Source organism: Chiloscyllium plagiosum, unplaced genomic scaffold (assembly GCF_037043375.1).
Source record: "Chiloscyllium plagiosum isolate Xiang-an unplaced genomic scaffold, Cpla_swu_hap1 HiC_scaffold_28, whole genome shotgun sequence".
NCBI lineage: Eukaryota > Metazoa > Chordata > Chondrichthyes > Orectolobiformes > Hemiscylliidae > Chiloscyllium > Chiloscyllium plagiosum.
This window is the reverse complement of record NW_028270166.1, coordinates 49,734,212-49,758,094: the sequence shown is the minus strand read 5'-3', so window position 1 is coordinate 49,758,094 and position 23,883 is coordinate 49,734,212. Positions and strand designations below refer to the sequence as shown.

Here is a 23,883-nt window from a genome sequence, read left to right as displayed (position 1 = left end):
CACATCCAGGAGGGGGAAGAGTTACCTCGACGCTTTGTTTCAGAAGGCAGTCACACCATGTAGATTAAGTAATTCAAACTCAGTTAGTGATCAGGAACAACAGGATGTGACTGTAAGTGAGGCAAGTAGGGGGATTCTGGGTTAAGGAGTGGCGGAGCCTCAGCCCTTAACCTTGTCCAACAGGTATGAGATTTTTGGTCCTTGTATGGGTGAGAAAAAGGGCAATAGGCAGGATGAGCCAGCTGACCAGGGCACCATGGTGCAGAAGGCCATTCAAGAGGGAGGAGCAAAAAGGACAGAATGTTTCCTGATGAAGGGCTTTTGCCCAAAACGCAGATTTTCCTGCTCCTCAGATGCTGCCTGACTTGCTGTGCTTTTCCAGCACCACTCTAATCTCTAGCATCTGCAGTACCCACTTCTGCCTAGTGATCATTATGTGGTAGAATTCAGACTGCAGTTTGAAAGAAAGAAGGCAAAATCTGATGTAATGGTGTTACAGTTAAATAAAGATAATTACATGGGCATGAGAGAGGAACTGACAAAAATCGACTGGAAGCAGAGCCTAGTGGGGAAGACAGTACAGCAACAATGGCAGGAGTTTCTGGGCATAATTGAGGACACAGTACAGAGGTTCATCCCAAAGAAAAGAAAGATTATCCGGGTGGGGATTAGACATGACAAAGGAAGTCAGAAAAATGTACCAAAGAAAAAGAGACAGCCTATGAAGTGGCCAAGAGCACTGGGAAATGAGAAGATTGGGAAGACTACAAAAACAAAGCAGAGGACAACAAAGAGAAAAATAAGGAAGGAGATGATCAAATATGAAGGTAAACTAGCCAGTTATATTAGAAATGATAGTTAAAGTTTCTTTCAATACATAAGAAACAAATGAGAAGCAAAAGTAGAGATTGGGCCGCTCCAAATTGATGCTGGAAGGCTAAAGTGATGGGAGATAAGGAAATAGCTGAAGAACTTAATAAGTACTTTGTGTCAACCTTCACAGTGGAAGACATGAGTAATATCCCAACAATTAAGGAGAGTCAGGAGGGAGAGTTGAGTATGGTAGCCATTACAAAAGAGAAAGTGCTAGAAAGGGTAAAAGGTCTAAAAATTGATAAATCTCCTGGCCCCGATAGGCTATATTCTAGAGTTCTGAAGGAGGTGGCTAAGGAAATAGCGGAGGCATTGGTTGTAATCTTTCAAGAATCACTGGAGTCAGGGAAAGTCCCAGATGATTGGAAAATCGTTGTTGTAAACCCCTTGTTCAAGAAAGGATCAAGAGAAAAGGTGGAAAATTATAGGCCAATTAGCCTAAACTCAGTTGTAGATAAAATTCTAGAATCTATCGTTAAGGATGAGATTTCTAAATTCTTGGAAGTGTAGTATCAGATTAGAACAAGTCAGCAAGGATTTAATAAGGGGGGGGGAATCATGCCTGACAAACCTGTTAGAATTCTTTGAAGAGGTAACAAGTATATTAGACCAGGGAAACCCAGTGGATGTTATCTATCTAGACTTCCAAAAGGCCTATGATAAGGTGCTTCACGGGAGGCTGCTGAGTAAGGTGAGGGCCTATGGTGTTCAAAGTGAGCTACAGACATGGATTGAAGATTGGCTGTCTGATAGAAGGCAGAGAGTTGGGATAAAAGGTTATTTTTCAGAATGGAAGCTGGTGACAAGTGGTGTCCTGCAGGGTTCAGTGTTGGGGCTGCAGCTGTTCACTTTATGTATTAATGATCTGGACGAAGGGACTAGGGGCATTCTGGCCAATTTTGCCGATGATACAAAGTGAGGTGGACAGGCAACTAGAACTGAGGAGGTGGGGAGGCTGCAGAAAGATTTAGACAGTTTAGGAGTGGTCCAGGAAATGGCTGATGAAATTCAATGTGAGCACATGCTTTTGAAAAAGGAATACAGGCATGGACTATTTCCCAAATGGTGGGAAAATTCCTAAAGCCAAAGTACAAAGGGATTTGGGAGTGCTAGTCCAGGATTCTCTAAGGCTGACTTGCAGGTTGAGTCTATGATTAAGAAAGCAAATGGAATTAGATTAGATTAGATTACATTACAGTGTGGAAACAGGCCCTTTTAGCCCAACAAGTCCACACCGACTCGCCGAAGCGCAACCCACCCATACCCCGACATTTACCCCTTACCTAACATTACGGGCAATTTAGCATGGCCAATTCACCTGACCTGCACATCTTTGGACTGTGGGAGGAAACCCACGCAGACACAGGGAGAACGTGCAAACTCCACACAGCCAGTCGCCTGAGGCGGGAATTGAACCCAGGTCTCAGGCGCTGTGAGGCAGCAGTGCTAACCACTGTGCCACCGTGCCGCCCACGATGTTATCAGTTTTCTCAAGATGGTTGGAATATAAAAGCAGCGACGTGCTTCTGAGACTTTATAAAGCTCTGGTTAGGCCCCATTTGGAATACTGTGTCCAGTTTTGGCCCCACACCTCAGGAAGAATATACTGGCACTGGGGCGTGTCCAGCGGAGATTCACATGGATGATTCCTGGAATGGTAGGCCTAACATACGATGAACGGCTGAGGATCCTGGGATTGTAATCGTTAAGAGTTTAGAAGGTTGAGGGGAGATCTAATAGAAACTTACAAGATAATGCATGATTTAGAAAGGGTGGACGCTGAGAATTTGTTTCCGTTAGGCAGGGAGACTAGGACCGGTGGGCACAGCCTTAGAATTAAAGGGAGACAATTTAAAATGGAAATGAGGAGACATTTCTTCAGCCAGAGAGTGGTGTGCCTATGGAATTCATTGCCACTGAGCAAAATGGAGGCTGGGACATTAAATGTCTTCAAGGCAGAGACTGATAAGTTCTTGATCTTGCAAGGAATTAAGGGCTACGGGGAGAGTGCGGGTAAGTGGAGTTGAAATGCCCATCAGCCATGATTGAATGGTGGAGTGGATTCAATGGGCCGAATTGCCTTACTTCCACTCCTATGTCTTATGGTTTTATCGTAGTTGGTGATAGTAATCCCATGGAAGTCTCTAATTATTGCAATGAAGAGTCAATTTAGGTATGTGCTTTATAAACAAAATGACTGCCATACTTATTGTTAGAAACTGGTGTACAAATTGACACCAAGTGACTATACTTCAGAGATAGTTCATTGACTGCAAATTACTTTGCAGCATCCAGAGAATATGTAAAATTGAATTTAATAAGCATGTCTGCAGGATGGCATGAATTAGAATGAGTCTTCGGGGGTACAGGACATTTAATCATAACATTAACACAACAGAGAGGAATGACCTAAGCAAATCAAGATGTGGAAGAGAACAAGATGTTTGAGTAGAAATTAGCAATAAAGACAAGTCACTTTTGGATTAGTATGTAGACCCCCTCAAAGTAACAACACAGTAGTGTGGAGCATTAATAAAAAATGAGCTTTTCTCAGGAAGGTATGGTGATAATCATGGGAGATTTCAATCTACATTGACTGGAAAAGTCAGATGGTCAAAAATAGCCGAGATAGGGAACTTATAGAATATTTTCAGGACAGTATTTTTTAACCTGCAGGTTCTACAGCCAAACAAAGAACAGGCTTTATAAGACAAGGTTTTGTGTAACTCGGTGGGATTAATTAACGATTTTATTGTTAACAGACCCCTATTTAGCACTGACCGTAACTGGTTTGAATTTCACATTTAGTTTGATGGAGAAGGCAGTCGGCCTCAGACAATTTTAAAAATTTTAATAAGTGTATATAAGAGTGCATGAAAGAAGAACTGGCTAAAAGATTTGACAAATTAGATTCAGAAAGATCAATAGAAATGTAGTGGCACACACTTAAGGGGAAATTTCACAATATACAGAATAGATAAATTCCAAACGATTGACCCACCATCTGTGGTTAACTGGAAATGTTAAAGATAGTATCAAACTAAAAGAAAAAGCATACAATTGTGCAAAGACAGGTGGCAGTTCAGAAGATTTCACAAAATATAAACAATAGCAAAGTTTGACCAAAAAATTAATCAGAAACTAAATATCTCAGTACAAGAAAAAACTAGCCAGAAACATAATCAGATCAGCGATGATCTTATTGAATGGTGGAACAGGCCAGAGAGGTTGAATGGCTACTCTTGTTCCTGATTCGCACCTTTGTTAGTTTGGCCAGTGAAGAGCATGGTCAGTGTGAGGGAGATATGGCATGAGCGAAACAGAGGCTGGGTGAGTACATCTGGGAATTAGAACACAGAGCAGTACAGGCCCTTCGGCCCATGATATTGTGCTGAGCATTTATCTTAATCTAAGATCAACCTAACCTACACATCCTTCAACTTACTGCCATCCATGTGCTTGTCCAGCTTAAATGTCCCTGATGTCTCTGACTCTATCACCACCACTGGCAGTGCATTTCACACACCCACCACTCTCTGTGTAAAGAAACTACCTCTCACATCTCCCCTAAACCTTCCTCCAATCATCTTAAAATGATGACCCATCGTGACAGCCATTGCTGTCCTGGGGAAAAGTCTCTGGCTATCTACACTAGCTATGCCTCTCATTACCTTGTACACCTCTCTTCAGTGTGAAAAGCCCGAGCTCACTCAACCTCTCTTCATAAGGCATGCCTTCCAATCCAGGCAGCTGCATCCTGGTAAATCTCCTCTGTACCCTCTCTAAAGCATCCACATTTTTCCTATAATGAGGCGACCAGACCACAATATTCCAAGTGTGATCTAACCAGGGTTTTATAGAACTGGAACAAAACCTTGCAGCTCTTAAACTCAATTCCCCCTGTTAATGAAACCCAAAACACCATATACCTTCTTACAACCTATCAACTTGGATGGCAACTTTGATGGATCTCTGTACGTGGACGCCAAGATCCCGCTGTTCCGCCACTCTGCCAAGATTCCTGTCTTTAACCCTGTATTCAGCATTCAAATTCGACCTTCCAAAATGAATCACCTTTCCCCAGGTAGAACTCCATCTGCCACTTTTCAGCCCAGCTCTGCATCCTGTCAATGTCATGTTGTTGCCTGCAACTGCCCTCGACACTATCTATAACGCCACCGACCTTTGTGTCATCGGCAAATGTACAGACCCACACATCCACTCCTTCATCCAAGTCATTAATAAAAACTACAAAGAGCAGAAATGCACTGAGGAGAGCTAGGAGGGACACCACTGGTCACTGACCTCCAGTCGGAATACTTTCCATCCACCACCACTAGTTGTCTTCTATCGGCCAGCCAATGCTGTATTCAGACAGCCAAACATCCCTGTGTTCCATAACTCCTAACTTTCTGAATGAGACTACCATGGGGAACCTTATCAAATGCCTTACTAAAATCCATATACACCACACAGACTGCTTGACCTTCGTCAACTTGTATCCTCACATCCTCAAATAATTCAATAAGACTTGTGAGGCATGACCTGCCCCTGACAAAGCCATGCTAACTATCTTTAATTAATCAAACTATGCATTTCCAAATAGTCATATTTCCTATCTCTCAGAATGCTTGGCAATACCTTGCTGAGCACAGATGTAAGATTGACTGGTCTGCCATTCCTAGGGATTTCCCTATTCCATTTCTTGAAAAGAGGAACAATGTTCGCCTCCCTCCAATCAGCCAGTACTACTCCAGCCAGTGGAGAGTTACAATGCAAAGATCATCACCAGAGGTGCAGTAATCTCATTCCTCACTTTCCATAGTAACATTGGCTATATCTGGTCTGGCCCTGGTGACTTATTTATCTTGATGGTTCTCAAAATTTCCAGCACAACTACTTTCTTAATATCAATCTGTTCAAGCCTATTAACCTGGTCCACGGTGTTCTCATTATCAACAAGGTCCCGCTCTCTAGTGAATACTGAAGCAAAAAAACTCATTTAGGACATCTCCTCCCTCTTCAGACTCCAGGCACAAGTTCCCTCCACTATCCCTGATCAGTCCTACCCTCTCTCTGATTATTCTCTCATTCCTCATGTAAGTGTAGAACACCTTTGAGTTTTCCCTAATCCTTCCTGCCAAGGCTTTCTCGTGCTCCCTCCTAGCTCTCCTCAGTGCATTTCTGAGTTCTTTCCTAGCTACCCTGTAACCCTCTAAAGCTGTGCCAGATCCTTGTTTCCTCAAACTTCCTTCTTGAGGAGAAGCTCCTGTTCTCTCGTCATCTAAGGCTCCTTCACCTTAACATTCCTTGCCTGTCTCAGTGGGACAAAGCTATCCAATACTCACAACAGGTGCTTCTTAAACAGCCTCCGCATTTCAGGTGTGCACTTCCCTTCGAACAATTGTTCCCAATTTATACTTCACAGTTCCTGTCTAACAGCAGTATAATTTCCCTTCCCATGCTGTCTGTTCCCATCCCCCTCCATGGCTATGGTAAAGGTGAGTCAGTTGTGGTCACTGTCACTGAAATGCTCTCCCACTGAGAGATCTTACACCTGGCCTCCCCCCAGTTGGCCAATCTACATACTGAGTCAGGAGTCCTTCCTGGACATACCTGACAAAATCAGCTCCACCTAGACCATCTGCACTAAGGAAGTTCTAATTATTATTAGCAAAATTTAAGTCATCCACAACAACAACTCTGCTCCATCTGCACCTTTCCAAGATCTGTTGTCCAATTTGTTCTTTCATCTATCAGCTGCTATGGGGGGGGGGGGGGGGGGGGGGATCTATACAACAAAGTGACTGCTCCTTTCCTGTTACTGACGTCCACTCATACTGGCTCAGTAAACAAATCCTCCTCAACAACCTCCTTTTCTGCAGCTGTGATGCACTCTCTAATTAACAATGCTACTCCCCCTCCTCTTTTGCTCCCCTCCCTGTTCTTCTACAAAGATCTAAACCCTGGAACATCCAGCAACCATTCCTGCCCCTGTGAAATCCATGCCTCCGTTATGGCCAGACCACCGTAATTCCAACTATTGATCCATGCTCGAAGTTCATCACTCTTATTCCTGACACTCCTTGCATTGAAACAGACACACTTCAACCCACCGCTTTGCCTCATCAACTGTGTATCCTTCCTGACAGACACACTGCATTCTACTTCTGCCCGTTCAACAACTACTCTCTCCCCTGATCTGTCCCATCTCCCTGCCAAACTAGTTTAAACCCTTCCAAAGTGTTCAGAACAGAGGAGGAAAGAGACACATTAAGATTTGCTCCACGAAGTAAAAGACGTGGAGCAAGAAGCCGACTGAGCAAGAGCAGGGGCAAATTGACATCATGAACCACAACAGGACAACTGCAGGAAAAGCAGCTAATTAATGAGCAGTGTTCAGTGAGAACTTCTAGGCTTCGAAATAAAAGGTCTTCAGTTTGTGTTTAGATCTCGTAGTTTATTTTTATGAAAAAGAGATGAAATAGGTATAAGATTCACACTGGTATTAAACAAAATCTAATCACAAAGTGTAAAGAGCATAGCATCTTTTAAATGTAAAGAATAAAGATGCTAGAGTAATTAATCAATTGATAAAATACAATAGTGATAGCAGGATGGGTGAGGTGTTGCTGCTGCAGCATGTGGAAGCTACTGAACACCAAGATGATCCAGGCTGAACTCATCTGTAACAGGCTGAGGAACTTCAGGTCTGAGTTAAGGAGCAGGAATCCAAGCTGTAAACAGAGGACCACATAACAGACAAGGAAAATTACTTGGACACTTTACTCTAGAAGATGGTCACAACTCTCAGATTAAGCAATTCAAATTTCATCTATCATCAGGAGCAGGAAGGTGTGACAGCAGGTGAGGCAAGTCTAAGGGAGTAGCATTCAGTAGCATCCACTCCTGCAAGCCGTGAGGAAGAGTGAGTGTAGATTGCAGGGGGAATATGTGAACTGACCAAAGCACAGTGGTGGTGGAAGGGACGGTCTAATTCTCCACAGCTATGAGCCCCAAAGGCACTGGTGTCTGCCCAATACCAGCATTAAGAACATCACCTTAGGACTGGAGAGGGAGGAGAGGGATTCAGTTGTCATCATCCACACTGGTACCACAACATCAACAGGACTAGGAAGGAGGATCTTGATTGAAAGAATTTTAACAGTTAGGAGCTAAAAAATTAAAAGCAGACCTTCCAAGATACTCATCTCTGGATTACTACCTAAGCCATGGGGTAAACTGGCATAGGATAAATGAAGTCAATGAGTTAAATATGTGGTGGGGGCTGGATGGTAAACAGGCAGAATTAATGGCTCTTTACTTCCATATACATAGGATTTGAAGAAAAAGCAAATGAATTAGTGGCAAAAAGATTATACATATGATCTGATAGCCAAAAAGAGGGGCTTGGTTATATCAAAATCAAACCTTTCAACTAAATATTCAGAGTTGTGACTTTTCAAAAGGAGAGAGAGAGCAGTGGGGAACCTTTGCTAGTATGAGACGGAATAACTACAATAGCAGCACGGTGGCTCAGTGGTTAGCACTGCTGCCTCATAGCACCAGGGACGCAGCTACGATTCCAGGCTCGGCTGACTGTGCAAACTCCACATAGACATTCTCCCCAGGTGCGTTGGTTTCCTCCGGGTTCTCTAGTTTCCTCCCGCAATCCAAAGATGTGCAGGTTAGGTGAATTGGCCATGCTAAATTGCCCATAATGTAGGTTAGCTGCATTAATCAGGGGTAAATGTAGATTAATAGAGTAGGGCAATATGTCTAGTGGATTACTCTTAGGAGGGTTGGTGTGGACCTGTTGGGCCGAACGGCCTGCTTCCACACTTGTAGGGATTCTATGATAGCGAGAAATGACCTTGGAAAAAGCAGAGTTCAAATGGGTGAGGTAAGAAATAGCAATGGGAAGATGACACTGGTAGGAGTAATTCAATATCCCCTAACAGTAGTTATACTGTAGGGTAGAAACTAAATCAGAAAATAACAAGGGCATGTTAAAAAAAAGTACATTGATCATAGGTGACTTTAATCTTCAAGTAGATTGGGAAAATCAAATTAGTAAAGGTTGTGACAAGGAAGAATTTATAGAGTGACAGAGTCAAAACACAGAGACAGACCCTTCAGTCCAACTCATCTGTGCTGACCGGACATCCAATCTGACCTAGTCCCATTTGGACCATATAAACCCTTCCTATTCATATATCAATCCAGGTGCTTTTTAGATGCTGCAATTCCAATCACCTCCATCACTTCCTTCAGCAGCTTATTCTATATATGCACCACCTCTGTATGAAAAAGTTACCTCTCTTTCAAATGTTTCCCCTCTCACCTTAACCTCTGCCCTCTAGTTTTGTACTCCAGTGTATTTCACCTAAAGTAACATGTTGGAATCAGGCTATTTAGAGTCGGGCAATTTGTAATGAGACAGCTTTAATTAATGATCTTAAAGTCAAAGATCCCACAGGATCCCACACTCTCTCAGACACTCACAATCCCCCACCACACACACACACACACACAAACCCACATGCACACATACATATACATGCTTGTGGGTGAATTTGTACTTGCAGAGTTACATTGTACTTTGCTCAAAAACTGCGCAGATTCATGGAAGATTCCATTAATTCATTTTTTAGATTAGAATCAGTCTAAACATTATGGCACCGACAGCAGCACACAGGGCTAGCACCTTCAACACATTAACAATTAGTATCAGCCCAGATAAAGTTAACCTGAAAATGTAACTTTTTTTTAAAAAAAAGTTTTGTGATTTACATATGAAAGAAGTGAAACTAACATGGTCATTCTAACAGATGAGAGATTTAACAAACAATCAAGGTATTTTTCAATGTATAATTTCAGTTACATCACACAGTAAACTTTTGCTATAAATTCTGGTCTTACAATTGCGGACTCCACAACCACCTGATGAAGGAGCAGTGCTCCGAAAGCTAGCACTTCCAAATAAACCTGTTGGATTATAACCTGGTGTTGTGTGATTTTTAACATAATATAACCAAGTTGAATGAGCATGTGTCAATGAATACCAACTCATGTTTGGCAAATTGATTAGAATTCTTTGAAAAGGCAACAAGCACAGTAGAGAAAGAAGAATCAGTAGGTGAAAGGGTTCAGAAAAGATTTAGAAGGATGTTGCCAGGGTTGGAGGATTTGTGCTATAGGGAGAGGCTGAATAGGCTGGGGCTGTTTTCACTGGAGTGTCGGAGGCTGAGGGGTGACCTTATAGAGGTTTATAAAATCATGAGGAGCATGGATTGGATAAATAGACAAAGTCTTTTCCCTGGAGTCGGGGAGTCCAGAACTAGAGGGCATAGGTTTAGGGTGAGAGGGGAAAGATATAAAAGAGACCTAAGGGACAACTGTTTCACGCAGAGAGTGGTACGTGTATGGAATGAACTGCCAGAGGAAGTGGTGGAGGCTAGTACAACTGCAACATTTAAAAAGGCATCTGGATGGGTATATGAATAGGAAGGGTTTGGAGGGATATGGGCCAGGTGCTGGCAAGTGTGACTAGATTAGGTTGGGGTATCTGGTTGGTATGGACAAATTGGACCGTAGGATCTGTTTCCATGCTGTATATCTCTATGACTCTCAGTAATATAACTGGACTTCCAAAAGGCATTGACAAGATACTACATACAAAGCTATTTAATAGGTTAAGATCCCATGGTGTTAGGGGTAGTATATTAGCACGAGTAGACGATTGGCTTGGGATCTTCTGATGCAGTGGTAGCATCTCTGCCTCTCGACCCAGAGATCCAAGTCTCACCTGCTCTAGAGATACATAACATCTCTGCACAGGTTGATTAGAAAACATCTCGAGAATTGGCTAGCTAATACAGAGGAAGGAGAGAAAGGACACATTTTCAGAATGTCAACCTGTAACTAGTGGAGTGGCATGATTATTTACAATCTAATGTCTTGAATAAGGGAAGTGAATGTACTGTCAAGTTTGCAAAGGTAGGTGGGAATGCAAGTAATGAGGATGACACAGAGTCTGCAGCAGAATTACATAGGTTAAGCGAGTGTACAAAAGCTGGTAGTTGGGATCAAATTTGAAGACGTGAGCTTATGCATTGATAGATTTAAGGGTTCTTGTACATTGAACACAAAAAGCAGACAATGCAGAAGGCAGATGGAAAGGTGACCTTTATTTCAAGGAAATGAAGTACAAAAATCCTGCTAAAATATATAAGGCATTTGTCAAACCACACAGTTTTGGTCTCCTTATCTGGCAATGGAGACAGTCCAGAGAAAGTTTGCAAAGTAGATCCTCTACAAGAATAGGTAGATTTTGTACTCATTGCTGAGGCAACCTTATTAAAACATACAAAATTCTTGGGGGTTTGATAGGGTCGTTGTGGGGAGGCTGTTTCCCCTTGTAGGAGAATCAAAGATCAGAGAGTATAATTCCAGAATAAATGTGCTGTCTTTTAAGACAGAAATGTGCAGAATTTTGTTTTCTCTCAGTGGATACAGAATTTGTGGAGTTTTTTGGTACAGTGCATTGTGAAGGCAGCTATTAAGTATATTCAAGCTGAGACATAATTTTTAATCAGTATGGGAATCTAGGGCTAAGGGAAAAAAGCAAGAAGCTGAAGTTTAGGATTATCTGATCAGCCAAACTCATTGGTTGGCAGAGCAGATTTGATGGGCCAAATGGCCTACTTCTGTTCCTCTAACTCGTATTTCTATAATTCGTATTTCTAGGATTCGATGAACAAGTTATGGCTTTCTTCATTTCAGCAGTCACTGTTAAGGCTGACACATTGAAAGACCACAATCATCTGCAGCATCCCCCTCCTTCAGGGAATAATGTAAAGGGGGACAAATCTTTAAGAGTTATCCAAGACTCAAAACAAATCTTCATTAAACCGAAACAGACAAACATCAGCAGTAAAGTAAACTTTCACTTATTACCACTTTCAGTGGAACAGATTACAATTGCAATTGTTCTCATCTCCAACCTTAGTAAATAATGACTACAGTAAGCTATGTCCACAGATGATCAGAAAATATAGAAGTAGCAAATGTAACTGTCAAACTGAAAACATCACACAATCAAATGACAGCACAATACCAGACATTTATTACCTTATAATCATCATAACCCAGTCACAAGTCATTTTACATAACTGTCTCCAAATGACTGTCTCTGCAGTCAGATTAACATCATAATCGCAGATTACTGAAGTTGAAATGACTATACTAAAGCTATTTTGCAAAAGCTGGTATGAATTTCTCAGGTACAGTTTTCTGGTGCCTACTGCCTGCTGTCTCCGATGTGTACTTATACTTATAAGTGACCTGACTGTCATAAACAATTGTTTGTTTTCAAATCTCCATGACTATTCATGTAATTTGATAGAATGTATTACAGTCCTCAAGGGTGGCAAATATCAACCAGGGCTTTCCCATCTGAATCCAGTAATTCCCAATGGAAATTGCTGGTCAGCAAATGATAATGAATTGATAGCCACTTGAACTCAAATGCCACAGAAATCACTACCTTGAATAAATAAGGTGAGAGTAAGGAATTTAAAGCACAATGTACACAAAATTGTATACAAAGTATAGTTTGTCGATAGCAAAACAGGAAGACATGCCCTGTCAACTATAATATTTCACAACACTAAACATGAATTTTCTATTTGTAGCTCAGTGTTGCACAAAACCAATTTGGTGAATATGGGCACTGGTACATTTTCTGGAATCAAGGTTTGCAAGTTATAACTCATGTTGCAATAAAAGATTAACTTCCTTTAGAGTCTTTGTTCACACAGTTATAGCACAAAAGGAAGCTGTTCCACCTGTCATAGCTATGTTGTCTTCCTCTAAGAGTTATCCAACTAGTCTCACTTCCATGTCTTTTCGACACAGCATCAAATTTCTGTACAAGTAAGTATCCAATTCCCTTAGATAACTATATTCAAATCTGCTTTCACTGAACTCTTAGACACTGCATTCCTGACGCTAACCACTTACTCCACAAAGGCTTTTGCTCATGTCATCTTTATTTGCCAATCACCTCAAAAAAGTTTCCTCTGATTCTTGACCTTTCCACCAATGAAAACAATTTCAATTTGCACTTCACTAAAGGGCTGGCTGATCAACCAATAAGCCGACACTTTTAATCTATTTATTCTCCAATTTCTCATCTTTTTGCATGTTTCTAAAAACAGACCAATTCCAAATCTTCCCTAATGATTAAACCATTTTAGATGAGAGCTATTGAGCCACAGACCATCAGATTCTATTATTACTAAATTAGATTACAACCTCAAGGCCCTAAGCGAAAAAAATCAAATCATGGTTTCAACTTCTCAACAGAATATTTTAAAAATTGGCAGCCCTGCTACAAGTATGTAGACTGTACAAGGACAAGGCTGGGTTTGAATATGAGAACAGTGCCAGTACAGCAAAGCAGCAATGTTCCTGGATTAGTCATTCAGAGGCATAGACTAGTGCTCAAGTGACGTGCATTTAAGTCATACTATGACAGTTTGCAATACAGGCCCTTCATGCCTTGATGTTGCGCAGCCCTGTGAAACTAATCTGAAGCCCACTTAACCTGTACTATTCAATTCTCATCCATATGCCTACCCAATGACCACTTAAATGCCTGTAAAGGCGAATCTACAACTGTTGCAGGTCGTGTATTCCACGCCCCTGCTACTCTCGAGTAATTTCTGTTCAATTAACAAATCTAGAGAAAGTGTTGGCTTCATTAAGTATGATCATGAAAATACTGGGTTTTTGCAAGTCCCTCTGGTTCACTAATGTCCATCAGGGAAGGAAGCCAGCCATCCTTACCCAGTCTGATCTATGTGATTCCAGATCCATAGCAATGTGACTGATTTGTAACTACCCTCTGAAACAGCCTAGTAAACTATCAAACCATTAAAGAATATAATTATGGAAGTACTAATACTCCATGGACTATAATGGTCCAAGTAAAGGTGAACCACTGTTTTAAAAAATTCTCAAGGTCAGGTTCGTAGGAGAGTAGTCTGACACAGAACAAACGACCAAGAGGCGAGTCTGCTAGAATATGAGCATTTTATTCCCCGCAGCGTCGCCACAACCAGGTCTCATACTTACAACGGGTCTGGCTTATACTCACTCTACATGTTCCCGGAACTGGGAGCCGTCAGTTCTCGTAGAGCGGTTGCCAACAACCCACGCTCGGCGGTTAAACGTAACCCCGGAGCAGACTCCCGGGTCTGGCTTATACTCACTCTACATGTTACCGGAACTGGGAGCCGTCAGTTCTCGTAGAGCGGTTGCCAACAACCCACGCTCGGCGGTTAAACGTAACCCCGGAGCAGACTCACCGAACTGGAGACTTTTCCAGCTGATATACTCTTTTCCAGATATAAACATTCATGTGAACAGCAGAGCAAGGCTAAAAAACACATTCCATTCTGGTTACATACAGATAAGAAGATTCACACGGGGAGGTGTGTAATAAGATTCACACGGGACTAAGCAACACCTCCATTCCGGTTAGATTCACACATGTATTGGGACATAATTTTTAACCGTTTCACCACATTCCACTGCTTGGCCCAATACATGTGTTACATTATGATTCACACATGTATTGGGACATAATTTTACACCACATTCCACTGCTTGGCCCAATACATGTGTTACATTATGCTTCAATTCGTTTCAGTTAATTTCAGTTCAGTCAATTCAGTGTAGTTCAATTCAGCTCAGTTCAGGTCTGTTCAGCCGTCCATTTCAATTCAATTTAGCTCAGTTCCATTTTGTTCCGTTCAATTTGATTCACTTCAGTTCAATTCAGTTCAGTTCCACTCAGTTCAGTTCAGTTCAATCCCATTCAATTCTGTTAACTCCGCTTCAGCTTTTTGGACATGCCCACATCCTCCGCTGTACCCCAGGCAAGGGGTTCTTCGGCAGGACTGGGATCCTCTCAAGGGTGGACAGCAGCGACCCTGGGGTTCCTCCGGTCGCCCCCCACCATTTCTCAAACAAACTGCCACATACATGCCCACATCCATGCCATCCCGGGACGGTCGGGACCTCCACAGTTTGTTCTTCTGGTTTCTTAGTCTTTTTCCAAAACATTGTTCTGTATCAAAATCTCTCCTCAATTGCGATTGACCCTGCTCGCAGCGCCAAATGTTTTAAAAAAATTCTCAAGGTCAGGTTCGTAGGAGAGTAGTCTGACACAGAACAAACGACCAAGAGGCGAGTCTGCTAGAATATGAGCATTTTATTCCCCGCAGCGTCGCCACAACCAGGTCTCATACTTACTACGGGTCTGGCTTATACTCACTCTACATGTTCCCGGAACTGGGAGCCGTCAGTTCTCGTAGAGCGGTTGCCAACAACCCACGCTCGGCGGTTAAACGTAACCCCGGAGCAGACTCCCGGGTCTGGCTTATACTCACTCTACATGTTACCGGAACTGGGAGCCGTCAGTTCTCGTAGAGCGGTTGCCAACAACCCACGCTCGGCGGTTAAACGTAACCCCGGAGCAGACTCACCGAACTGGAGACTTTTCCAGCTGATATACTCTTTTCCAGATATAAACATTCATGTGAACAGCAGAGCAAGGCTAAAAAACACATTCCATTCTGGTTACATACAGATAAGAAGATTCACACGGGGAGGTGTGTAATAAGATTCACACGGGACTAAGCAACACCTCCATTCCGGTTAGATTCACACATGTATTGGGACATAATTTTTAACCGTTTCACCACATTCCACTGCTTGGCCCAATACATGTGTTACATTATGATTCACACATGTATTGGGACATAATTTTACACCACAACCACCCTTCTCAAGAAGATGGGCACAAAATGCTCCTTTTGTCAGCAATGCTCAAGGCCCACAAGACATACACTTAAAACTCTTTATGGTCGAAAAGTGTGCAAAACAACCACACTATTGACACAAGGCAGTTGCATTGAATAACAATGAGCAAAAAGCCAGGTCGATCAGATCTCTGTGAACCACACCACAGCAAAGACTGTGATCCAAAACTAAGTTTGCTCTGCGGCCTAGAAAATAAAAATCCAGACCATTCACAAGAGATCTGAATCATCGCTGCTATTTTAAATCATACCTGTATAATAACCAAATTGGACTTATTAAAGTTCAATGCAATACAAACACTCAATGAAAGACAATTCAACTCCCCAGCCAAACTGTCACTGCATTTGAAATGTCAATCTTGTGTTGGTTCTGTCTGTTATATTATGTATATTCCAAGTTTGATAAAAGCCCTGCAGTTGAATGTCATTTCATCTATATTCCAGGTTCCATCCCCTATCCATACTGAACTGGTTCTAATGATTTGGAGGTGCCAGTGTTGGACTGGGGTGTACAAAGTTAAAAGTCACACAACACCAGTTATAGTCCAACAGGTTTATTTGGAAGCACCAGCTTTTGGAGCATTGCTCCTTCATCAGGTAGTTCAAGGCTATTTAAGCAGTAAGGTAAAGGTAATGTCAGCACAGTCTTGTCAGATATTGGGCTACTGGCCCATTAGAGAGAGAAATAATTGGTGGTAGTTTAACCTGAGGGTCACCATGCCTCAGGCAAGGGGAGGGGTTGAGGAGAGTTCTTCATGATAGCCTCAGCCAGTGTGAGAATTGAACCCACGCTGTTGCATCACTACGCATCACAAATCTTTTTATTTGAAAAATATACTTTATTCATAAAAAATCTTTATATACACAGTCACTAGAGCAGTACAGTTCTATACGCAATCCTTACATATGTAGAATAAACAAACCCAAGATATTTCTTACTTATACAAGCCTATATTTACATGCATTTGACGCACCGGGAGGGTCTGATAACTGATCAGACTCCCTTTGTCTCTGGCCGAAAGACCTCAGATGGTGCATTTCCCCCTGCACCTTGGCGGTAGCTGCCCAAAGCTTTAAAGGATCCCTCAGCATATAGTCCTGGACATTGGAATGTGTCAGTCTGCAACACTCAGTCGAGGTCAACCCCTTGATCTGGAGGGTCAACAAGTTTCATGGTGATGGTCATCCAGCGGAGGCTGATGTTTGTCTTGGTGTGTGTACAGAAAAGCCTGCAGATCACATAGTCCTGCGTCAGAGTTGCTCAAGACAAACCTCGATCCTGCGTCACAGAGTTGCTCAAGACAAACCTCGATTCTGCATCACAAACCAGCCAATTTTTAATTCCTCTGTGACCATCAGGGAAATGCCAGAGGACTGTGTGAGTGTGAGTGTGAGTGTGAGTGAGAGAGAGACTGACTAATGTCGTTCCACTTTTTAAGAAGGGTTGTAGAGATGAACACGGAAATTACAGACTGGTGAGTCTCACATTCATAGAAGGGAAACTCCTCGAGAAAATTTTAAAGAAGAGAATTATTATACACTGGAGAGTCATGGACTGTCAGCATGGCTTTGTCTGAGGGAGGTCATACCTAACAAATATGTTCGAATTTTTCAAAAATGTAATCAAGTATGTGGATGAACGGGGTTCAGTTAATGTAGTTTATATGGATCTAACAAAGCTTTTGACAAGATCCGACATGGGAGACTGATTGAGAAGATTAAAGCATATAGAATTCAGGGAATCTTGGCAATATGGATCAGAAACTGGCTCAGCAATAGGACACAATGGGTAGAAGGCTGTTTGACTGGGAGCTGGTGTACAGTAGTGTACCACAAGGATCAGTACAGGGTCCCTTCTTGTTTGTAATTCAGAGCTAGAGAGATGACTCTATATAACATGGAAACAGTCCCTTCGGTCCAACCCATCCATGCCGACCAGATATCCCAACCCAATCTAGTCCCACCTGCCAGCACCCGGCCCATATCCCTCCAAACCCTTCCTATTCATATACCTATCCAGATGCCTTGTAAATGTTGCAATTGTACTAGCCTCTACCACATCCTCCTGTAGCTCATTCCACACCCTGAGTGAAAAAGTTGCCCCATAGGTCTCTCTTATATATCTTTACTCTCTCACCCTAAACCTATGCCCTCTAATTCTGGACTTCCCCACCCCAGGGAAAAGACTTTGCCTATTTATCCTATCCATGCTCCTCATGATTTTATAAAACCTCTATAAGGTCACCCCTCAGCCTCCGATGCTCCAGGGAAAACAGCCCTAGCCTATTCAACCTCTCCCTACAGCTCAAATCCTCCAACCCTGGCGGATAAATCTTTATGAACCCTTTCAAGTTTCACAACACCTTTCCGACAGGAAGACCAGAATTGCAATGCAATATTCCAATAGTGGCCTAACCGATGTCTTGTACAGTCGCAACATGACCTCCCAACTTCTGTACTCAATATTCTGACCAATAAAGGGAAGCATACCAAACGCCTTCTTCACTATCCTATCTACCTGCGATTCCACTTTCAAGGAGCTATGAACCTGCACTCCAAGATCTCTTTGTGCAGCAACACTCCCTAGGACCTTACCATTAAGTGTACAAGTCCTGATAAGATTTGCTTTCCCAAGATGCAGCACCTCACATTTATCTGAATTAAACTCCATCTGCCACTTCTCTGCCCAACTGATCAAGATCACGTTGTAATCTGAGGTAACCTTCTTTGCTGTCCAGTACACCTCCAATTTTGGTGTCATCTGCTAACTATATCTCTTATACTCACATCCAAATCATTTATATAAATGACAAAAAGTAGTGGACCCAGCACCGAGCCTTGTGTTACACCACTGGTCACAGGCCTCCAGTCTGAAAAACAACCCTCCATCACCACCCTCTGTCTTCTAACTTTGAGCCAGTTCTATATCCAAATGGCTAGTTCCTCCGGTATTGCATGAGTTCTAACTTTGCTTACCAATCTCTCATGGGGAAACCTTGTCTAACGCCTTACTGAATATAAATCACATTTACCACCCTGCACTCATCAATCTTCTTTGTTACTTCTTCAAAAAAACTCAATCAAGTTTGTGAGACATGATTTCCCACGCACAAAGCCATGTTGACTATCTCTAAATCAGTCCTTACCTTTCCAAGTACATGTACATCCTGTCCCTCAGGATTCCCTCCAACAACTTGCCCACCACCGACGTCAGGCTCACTGGTCTATACGTCCCTGGCTTGTCCTTACCATCTTTCTTAAACAGGTGGCACGACGTTAGCCAACCTTCAGTCTTCCGGCACCTCACCTGTGACTATCGATGATGGAAATATCTCAACAAGGGGCCCACCAATCACTTCCCTAGCTTCCCACAAAGTTCTAGGGTACACTTGATCAGGTCCTGGGGATGTATCCACTTTTATGCGTTTCAAGCTCTTCCTCCTCTGTCGCATGGACATTTTTCAAGATGTCACCACTTATTTCACTACATTCTATATCTTCCATGTCCTTTTCCACAGTAAATACTGATGCAAAATACTTGTTTAGTGTCTCCCTCATAACTCCTGGTGTTCCACACACAGGCTGCCTTGCTGATCTTTGAGGGGCCCTATTCTCTCCCTAGTTACCCTTTTGTCCTTAAATGTATTTGTAATAACCCTCTGGATTTTCCTTAAAGTCCATTTGCCAAAGCTATCTCATGTCCCTTTTTTGCCCTCCTGACTTCCCTCTTAAGTATACTCCTGCTGCCTTTATGGTCTCCTTATTCACTTATTCACTTGATCTATCCTGTCTATACCTGAAATATGCTTCCTTCTTTTTCTTAATCAAACCCTCAATTTCTTTAGTCATTCAGCATTCCCTATTCCTACCAGCCTTTCCTTTCACCCGAACATATTTTCTCTGGACTCTCGTTATCTCATTTCTGAAGGCTTCCCACTTTCCAGCCATCCCTTTACCGGTCAACATCTGCCCTCAATCAGCTTTTGAAAGTTCTTACCTAATACCGTTCTCCAATTTAGAACTTCAGCTTTTAAATCTGGTCTATCCTTTTCCATCACTATTTTAATACTACTATTATTACGGTCGCTGGCCCCAAAGTGCTCCCCCACTGACACCTCAGTTACCTGCCCTACCTTATTTCCCAAGAGTAGGTCAAGGTTTGCACCTTCTCTAGTAGGTACGTCCACATACGGAATCAGAAAATTTTCTTGTACACACTGAACAAATTCCTCTCCATCTAAACCCTGAATACGATGGCAGTCCCAGTCTATGTTTGGAAAGTTAAAATACCCTACCATAACCACCCTATTAGTCTTACAGGTAACTGAGATCTCCTTCCAAATTTGTTTCTCAATTTCCCAATGACTATTAGGGGATCCATAATACAATCCCAATAAGGTGATCATCCCTTTCTTATTTCTCAGTTCAACCCAAATAACTTCCCTGGATGTATTTCCAGGAATATCCTCCCTCAGTACAGCTGTAATGCTATCCCTTATCAAAAGCTCCACACACCTTCCTCTCTTGCCTCCCATTCTATCCTTCCTGAAGCATTTGTATCCTGGAACATTAAGCTGGCAATCCTGTCCATCCCTGAGCCATGTTTCTGTAATAGCTATAACATCCCAGTTCCATGTTCCTAATCATGCCCTGAGTTCATTTGCCTTCCCTGTTAGGCCTCTTGCATTGAAATAAATGCAGTTTAATTTATCAGTCTTCCCTTGTTCTCTGCTTTGTCCCTGCCAGCCCTGACTGTTTGACTCACTTCTTTTCTCAACTGTACCAGTCTCAGATTGATCTCTTTCCTCACTATCTCCCTGGGTCCCACCTTATTAGCTTAAATCCTCCTGAGCAGCTCTAGCAAATCTTCCTGTCAGTATTAGTCCCCTTCCAACTCAGTGCAATCGGTCCTTCTTGTATAGGTCATTTCTACCTCAGAAGAGATTCCAATGATCCAAAAATGTGAATTCTTCTCCCATACACCAGCTCCTCAGCCATTCATTCATCTGCTCTATCCTCCTATTCCTACCCTCACTAGCTCATAGCACCAGGAGTAATCCAGACATTACTACTCTCAAGGACCTCTTTTTTTAAATTCCTGCCTCACTCTCTATACAAAAACGATATAAAATGAAAATATGGAGGGGAATGTTAAGCATGTTTGCAGATAACACCAGGATTGGTAGAATGGTTAATAGTGAAGACAATTGTAGGTTGTGGGAAGATATAGATGGGTTGGTCAGATGGGCAGATGGCATGTAATGCTAATAAGTATGAGGTGAGGCACTTTGGAAGAAATAACAAGATGAGGGAATATTTAATGAATGGAAGGACACTGAACAGCTCAGAGGTACAGAAGGATCTTGAGATAATTATTCATAGATCGTTGAAGTCAGCAGGGCACGTCAAAAGGATAGTTAAGGTGGCATATGGGACATTTGCTTTCATCAGTGTTGACATATAGTTTGAGGAGGTAATGTTGGCATTGTACAAAGCGTTGATTAAGCCACAGCTAAAGTCCTGCATGCAGTTATAGTCACCTCACCACAGGACGTGTGTGACAGCATGAGAGCGAGTATAGTGGAGGTTCACCAGAATGTTGCCTGCAATAAAGAAATTGATCTATACAGAGAGTCTCAAGATGTACTGAGGATTATTTTCTTTAAATTAACGAGGACTAAGGGGTTACAGGATTGTAGAGAACTGCTGCTCCCCTTGGTTGAAGGGTCAATCATGAGGGGCATAGTTTTAGGGCAAGGGTCAGAAGATTCGAGGGGATTCGAGAAAAAACTTTTTCACTCAGAGGGTGGTGAGAATCTGGAATGCACTGCCTAAGGTGGCAGTGGAGGCCGGAAGTCTTATAACCTTTAAAGGGTATTTGGATGAGCCATTGAAATATCACAACATTCAAGGATATGGGAAAAGTGCAGGGAATTGGGATTAGTATGCCTTCAGTGGTAGTTATGTTAGTGTAGATTCAACGGGTTAAAGGGCCTTTTCTGCATTGTATGACTCTATGATATCACTCTATAACGTAGCTAACCGATACCCATTTTCAAACAGTTCCAATGTTATGGATAGCTATCCAACTCTTCTTCGGGAAGGGAAAATTCAGCCAGTACCAGTGCTACAATCACTATCCAGTTATCTCTACTGAAAACCTCTGCATTTAAGGAAGGCCTGAATCTGGTTGTTATAAATGTCAAACAGCTTGTCAATACTTAACTTCAAAACAAAATACTAAAAGACCACCAATGATCATCATAGGACTTTACTGGGAGCTGGTATTTATATGCTGTGCAGGAAAAGAGGTTAATGGTTTTCATTCTTTTGTATTTTAGACATTACCTATTGTTTTTTCCATTGTGATGGTCTATTCAAAAATCTGATAACAGCAGGAAGTTAAATAAACTTACTATCCTGTGAATGCAACTTCTAAACTCCAGATTCTGCAACAAAATACAGTAATTTGCTCAGAATTAAACAAAAAGTATTATAATCTTAAACTAAAGTCTTATTTAGACAATAAACAGTTCTGCCTCAAGTGCAAAAAGAACACTATTTTCCATTCGATTAACACTATATTGAAACTGCACTATTCAATGTTACTTTAATAAGCCATTAATAACCACCAATATCGAAGAATCTTAATGTGATTTAAAGACGCAACATGAATATTGCACATTGTCAAAATGCGCTCTTCATTCTATAATCCCTGTTTTAGACAGAACACAAAACCATGCTTGCTTGAGACACATTGGCAAAGTTCATACAACAGAATCATTCTGCTCATACAGCCAGTAATTACTGTCAATGCCTGTAAAGAGGTTAAAAGTATCAATATCATGTTTGAATATGCTCCAAATGCTGTTCCGAGTTAGTTAATGGATCTTTGGCAACAGATGTCAATTTTGGGACACATTTAATACTGATCTCCTAAACGACTCATCCTAGACGTTTGCTTAGATCCCGAAAAATTAGCAATGGTCAACTTCATTCCAACAAACAAACAAACATGATACTCTTTAAAAAAAAAGTCAAAGAAGTCAGAGAATCCCTATAGTGTGGAAACAGGCCATTTGGACTAGATTCGGTTGGGATATCTGGTTGGCATGGACGGGTTGGACCGAAGGGTCTGTTTCCATGCTGTACATCTCTATGACTCTATGACTAATTCCACACCGACCCTCTGAACAGTAACCCACACAGACTTAATCCCCTACCTTTACACCTGACTAACGGACAATGGGCAATTTAGCATGGCCAATTCATCTGACCTGCACATCTTTGGATTGTGGAAGAAACCGGAGCACCAAGAGGAAACCCGCACTAATGTGGGAAGAATGGTCCTTTGGCAACCCACGCTGTCGATTCCTGAAAGATCCACTAGACAACACCCATACCCTTCCATCCAAACTCTCTCTTCCTTTCACATGAAGCTCTTATGCATATCAAAAACAGAAATTGCAAGAGAGATTCAGCAGCTATAGCAGCATCTGTGGAGAGAAAGCACAGCCAACATTTCGGGTCCAGTGACCCTCCTTCCTAATGTATCTTGCACATATTCTTGACCTATTCCCACAACTACTGGGGTGTCTTTTCTGGAATTACCACCCTCCACTTTTTAAATCCATGTCACACCATAAGACCATAGATTTAGGAGCAGAATTCGGCCATTCGGCTCTTTGAGACTGCTCCGCCATTTGACCACGCTGATATGTTTCTCAACCCCAAGCTCCCACTTTTTCCCAGTAAGTTTCTCCCTTACTAATCAGGATAATGTCTATCCTGGTCTTCAATACACTCAATGACATGGCTTCCACAGTCTTCTGTGGCAACGAGTTCCATAGATTCACCACTATCTGGCTGAAGAAATTCTACCTCAGCTCCGTTCTAAATAGTCATCTCTTCAGTCTGAGGCTGTGTCCTCAGGTCCCAAACACTCCTACTGGTGGAACTATCTTCGCCTGATCCACTGTATTCTGGTCTCTCAGTATTCTGTAAGTTTCTGAGAGATGCCCCCTGAAATGTTAAGGAGTTAATTTGCTCTGCTGACCTGTAAGAAACTGGTTGCCCTGGGGATATGGTGGTATGTTTCTCTGTTTTGCAGGTACTATGT

The 23,883-nt window shown here is 42.1% G+C and overlaps 1 protein-coding gene across 14 annotated transcripts in view; it reads right to left on the bottom strand.

The window, feature by feature from the left end:
- The window catches only part of eps15l1a (epidermal growth factor receptor pathway substrate 15-like 1a), a 395,032-nt gene that overhangs the window by 345,178 nt on the left and 25,971 nt on the right, over window positions 1-23,883 (bottom strand). The window contains exon 1 of one of the 14 annotated variants that reach the window (XM_087976203.1): window positions 13,673-13,714. The exons of the other annotated variants lie outside the window; for them this stretch is intronic. Coding sequence (XP_087832329.1) covers window positions 13,673-13,699 — 27 coding nt within the window. The 5' untranslated portion in view covers window positions 13,700-13,714. Of the gene's footprint in view, window positions 1-13,672; window positions 13,715-23,883 lie in introns of those variants that run through there. 14 annotated transcript variants of the gene reach the window in all.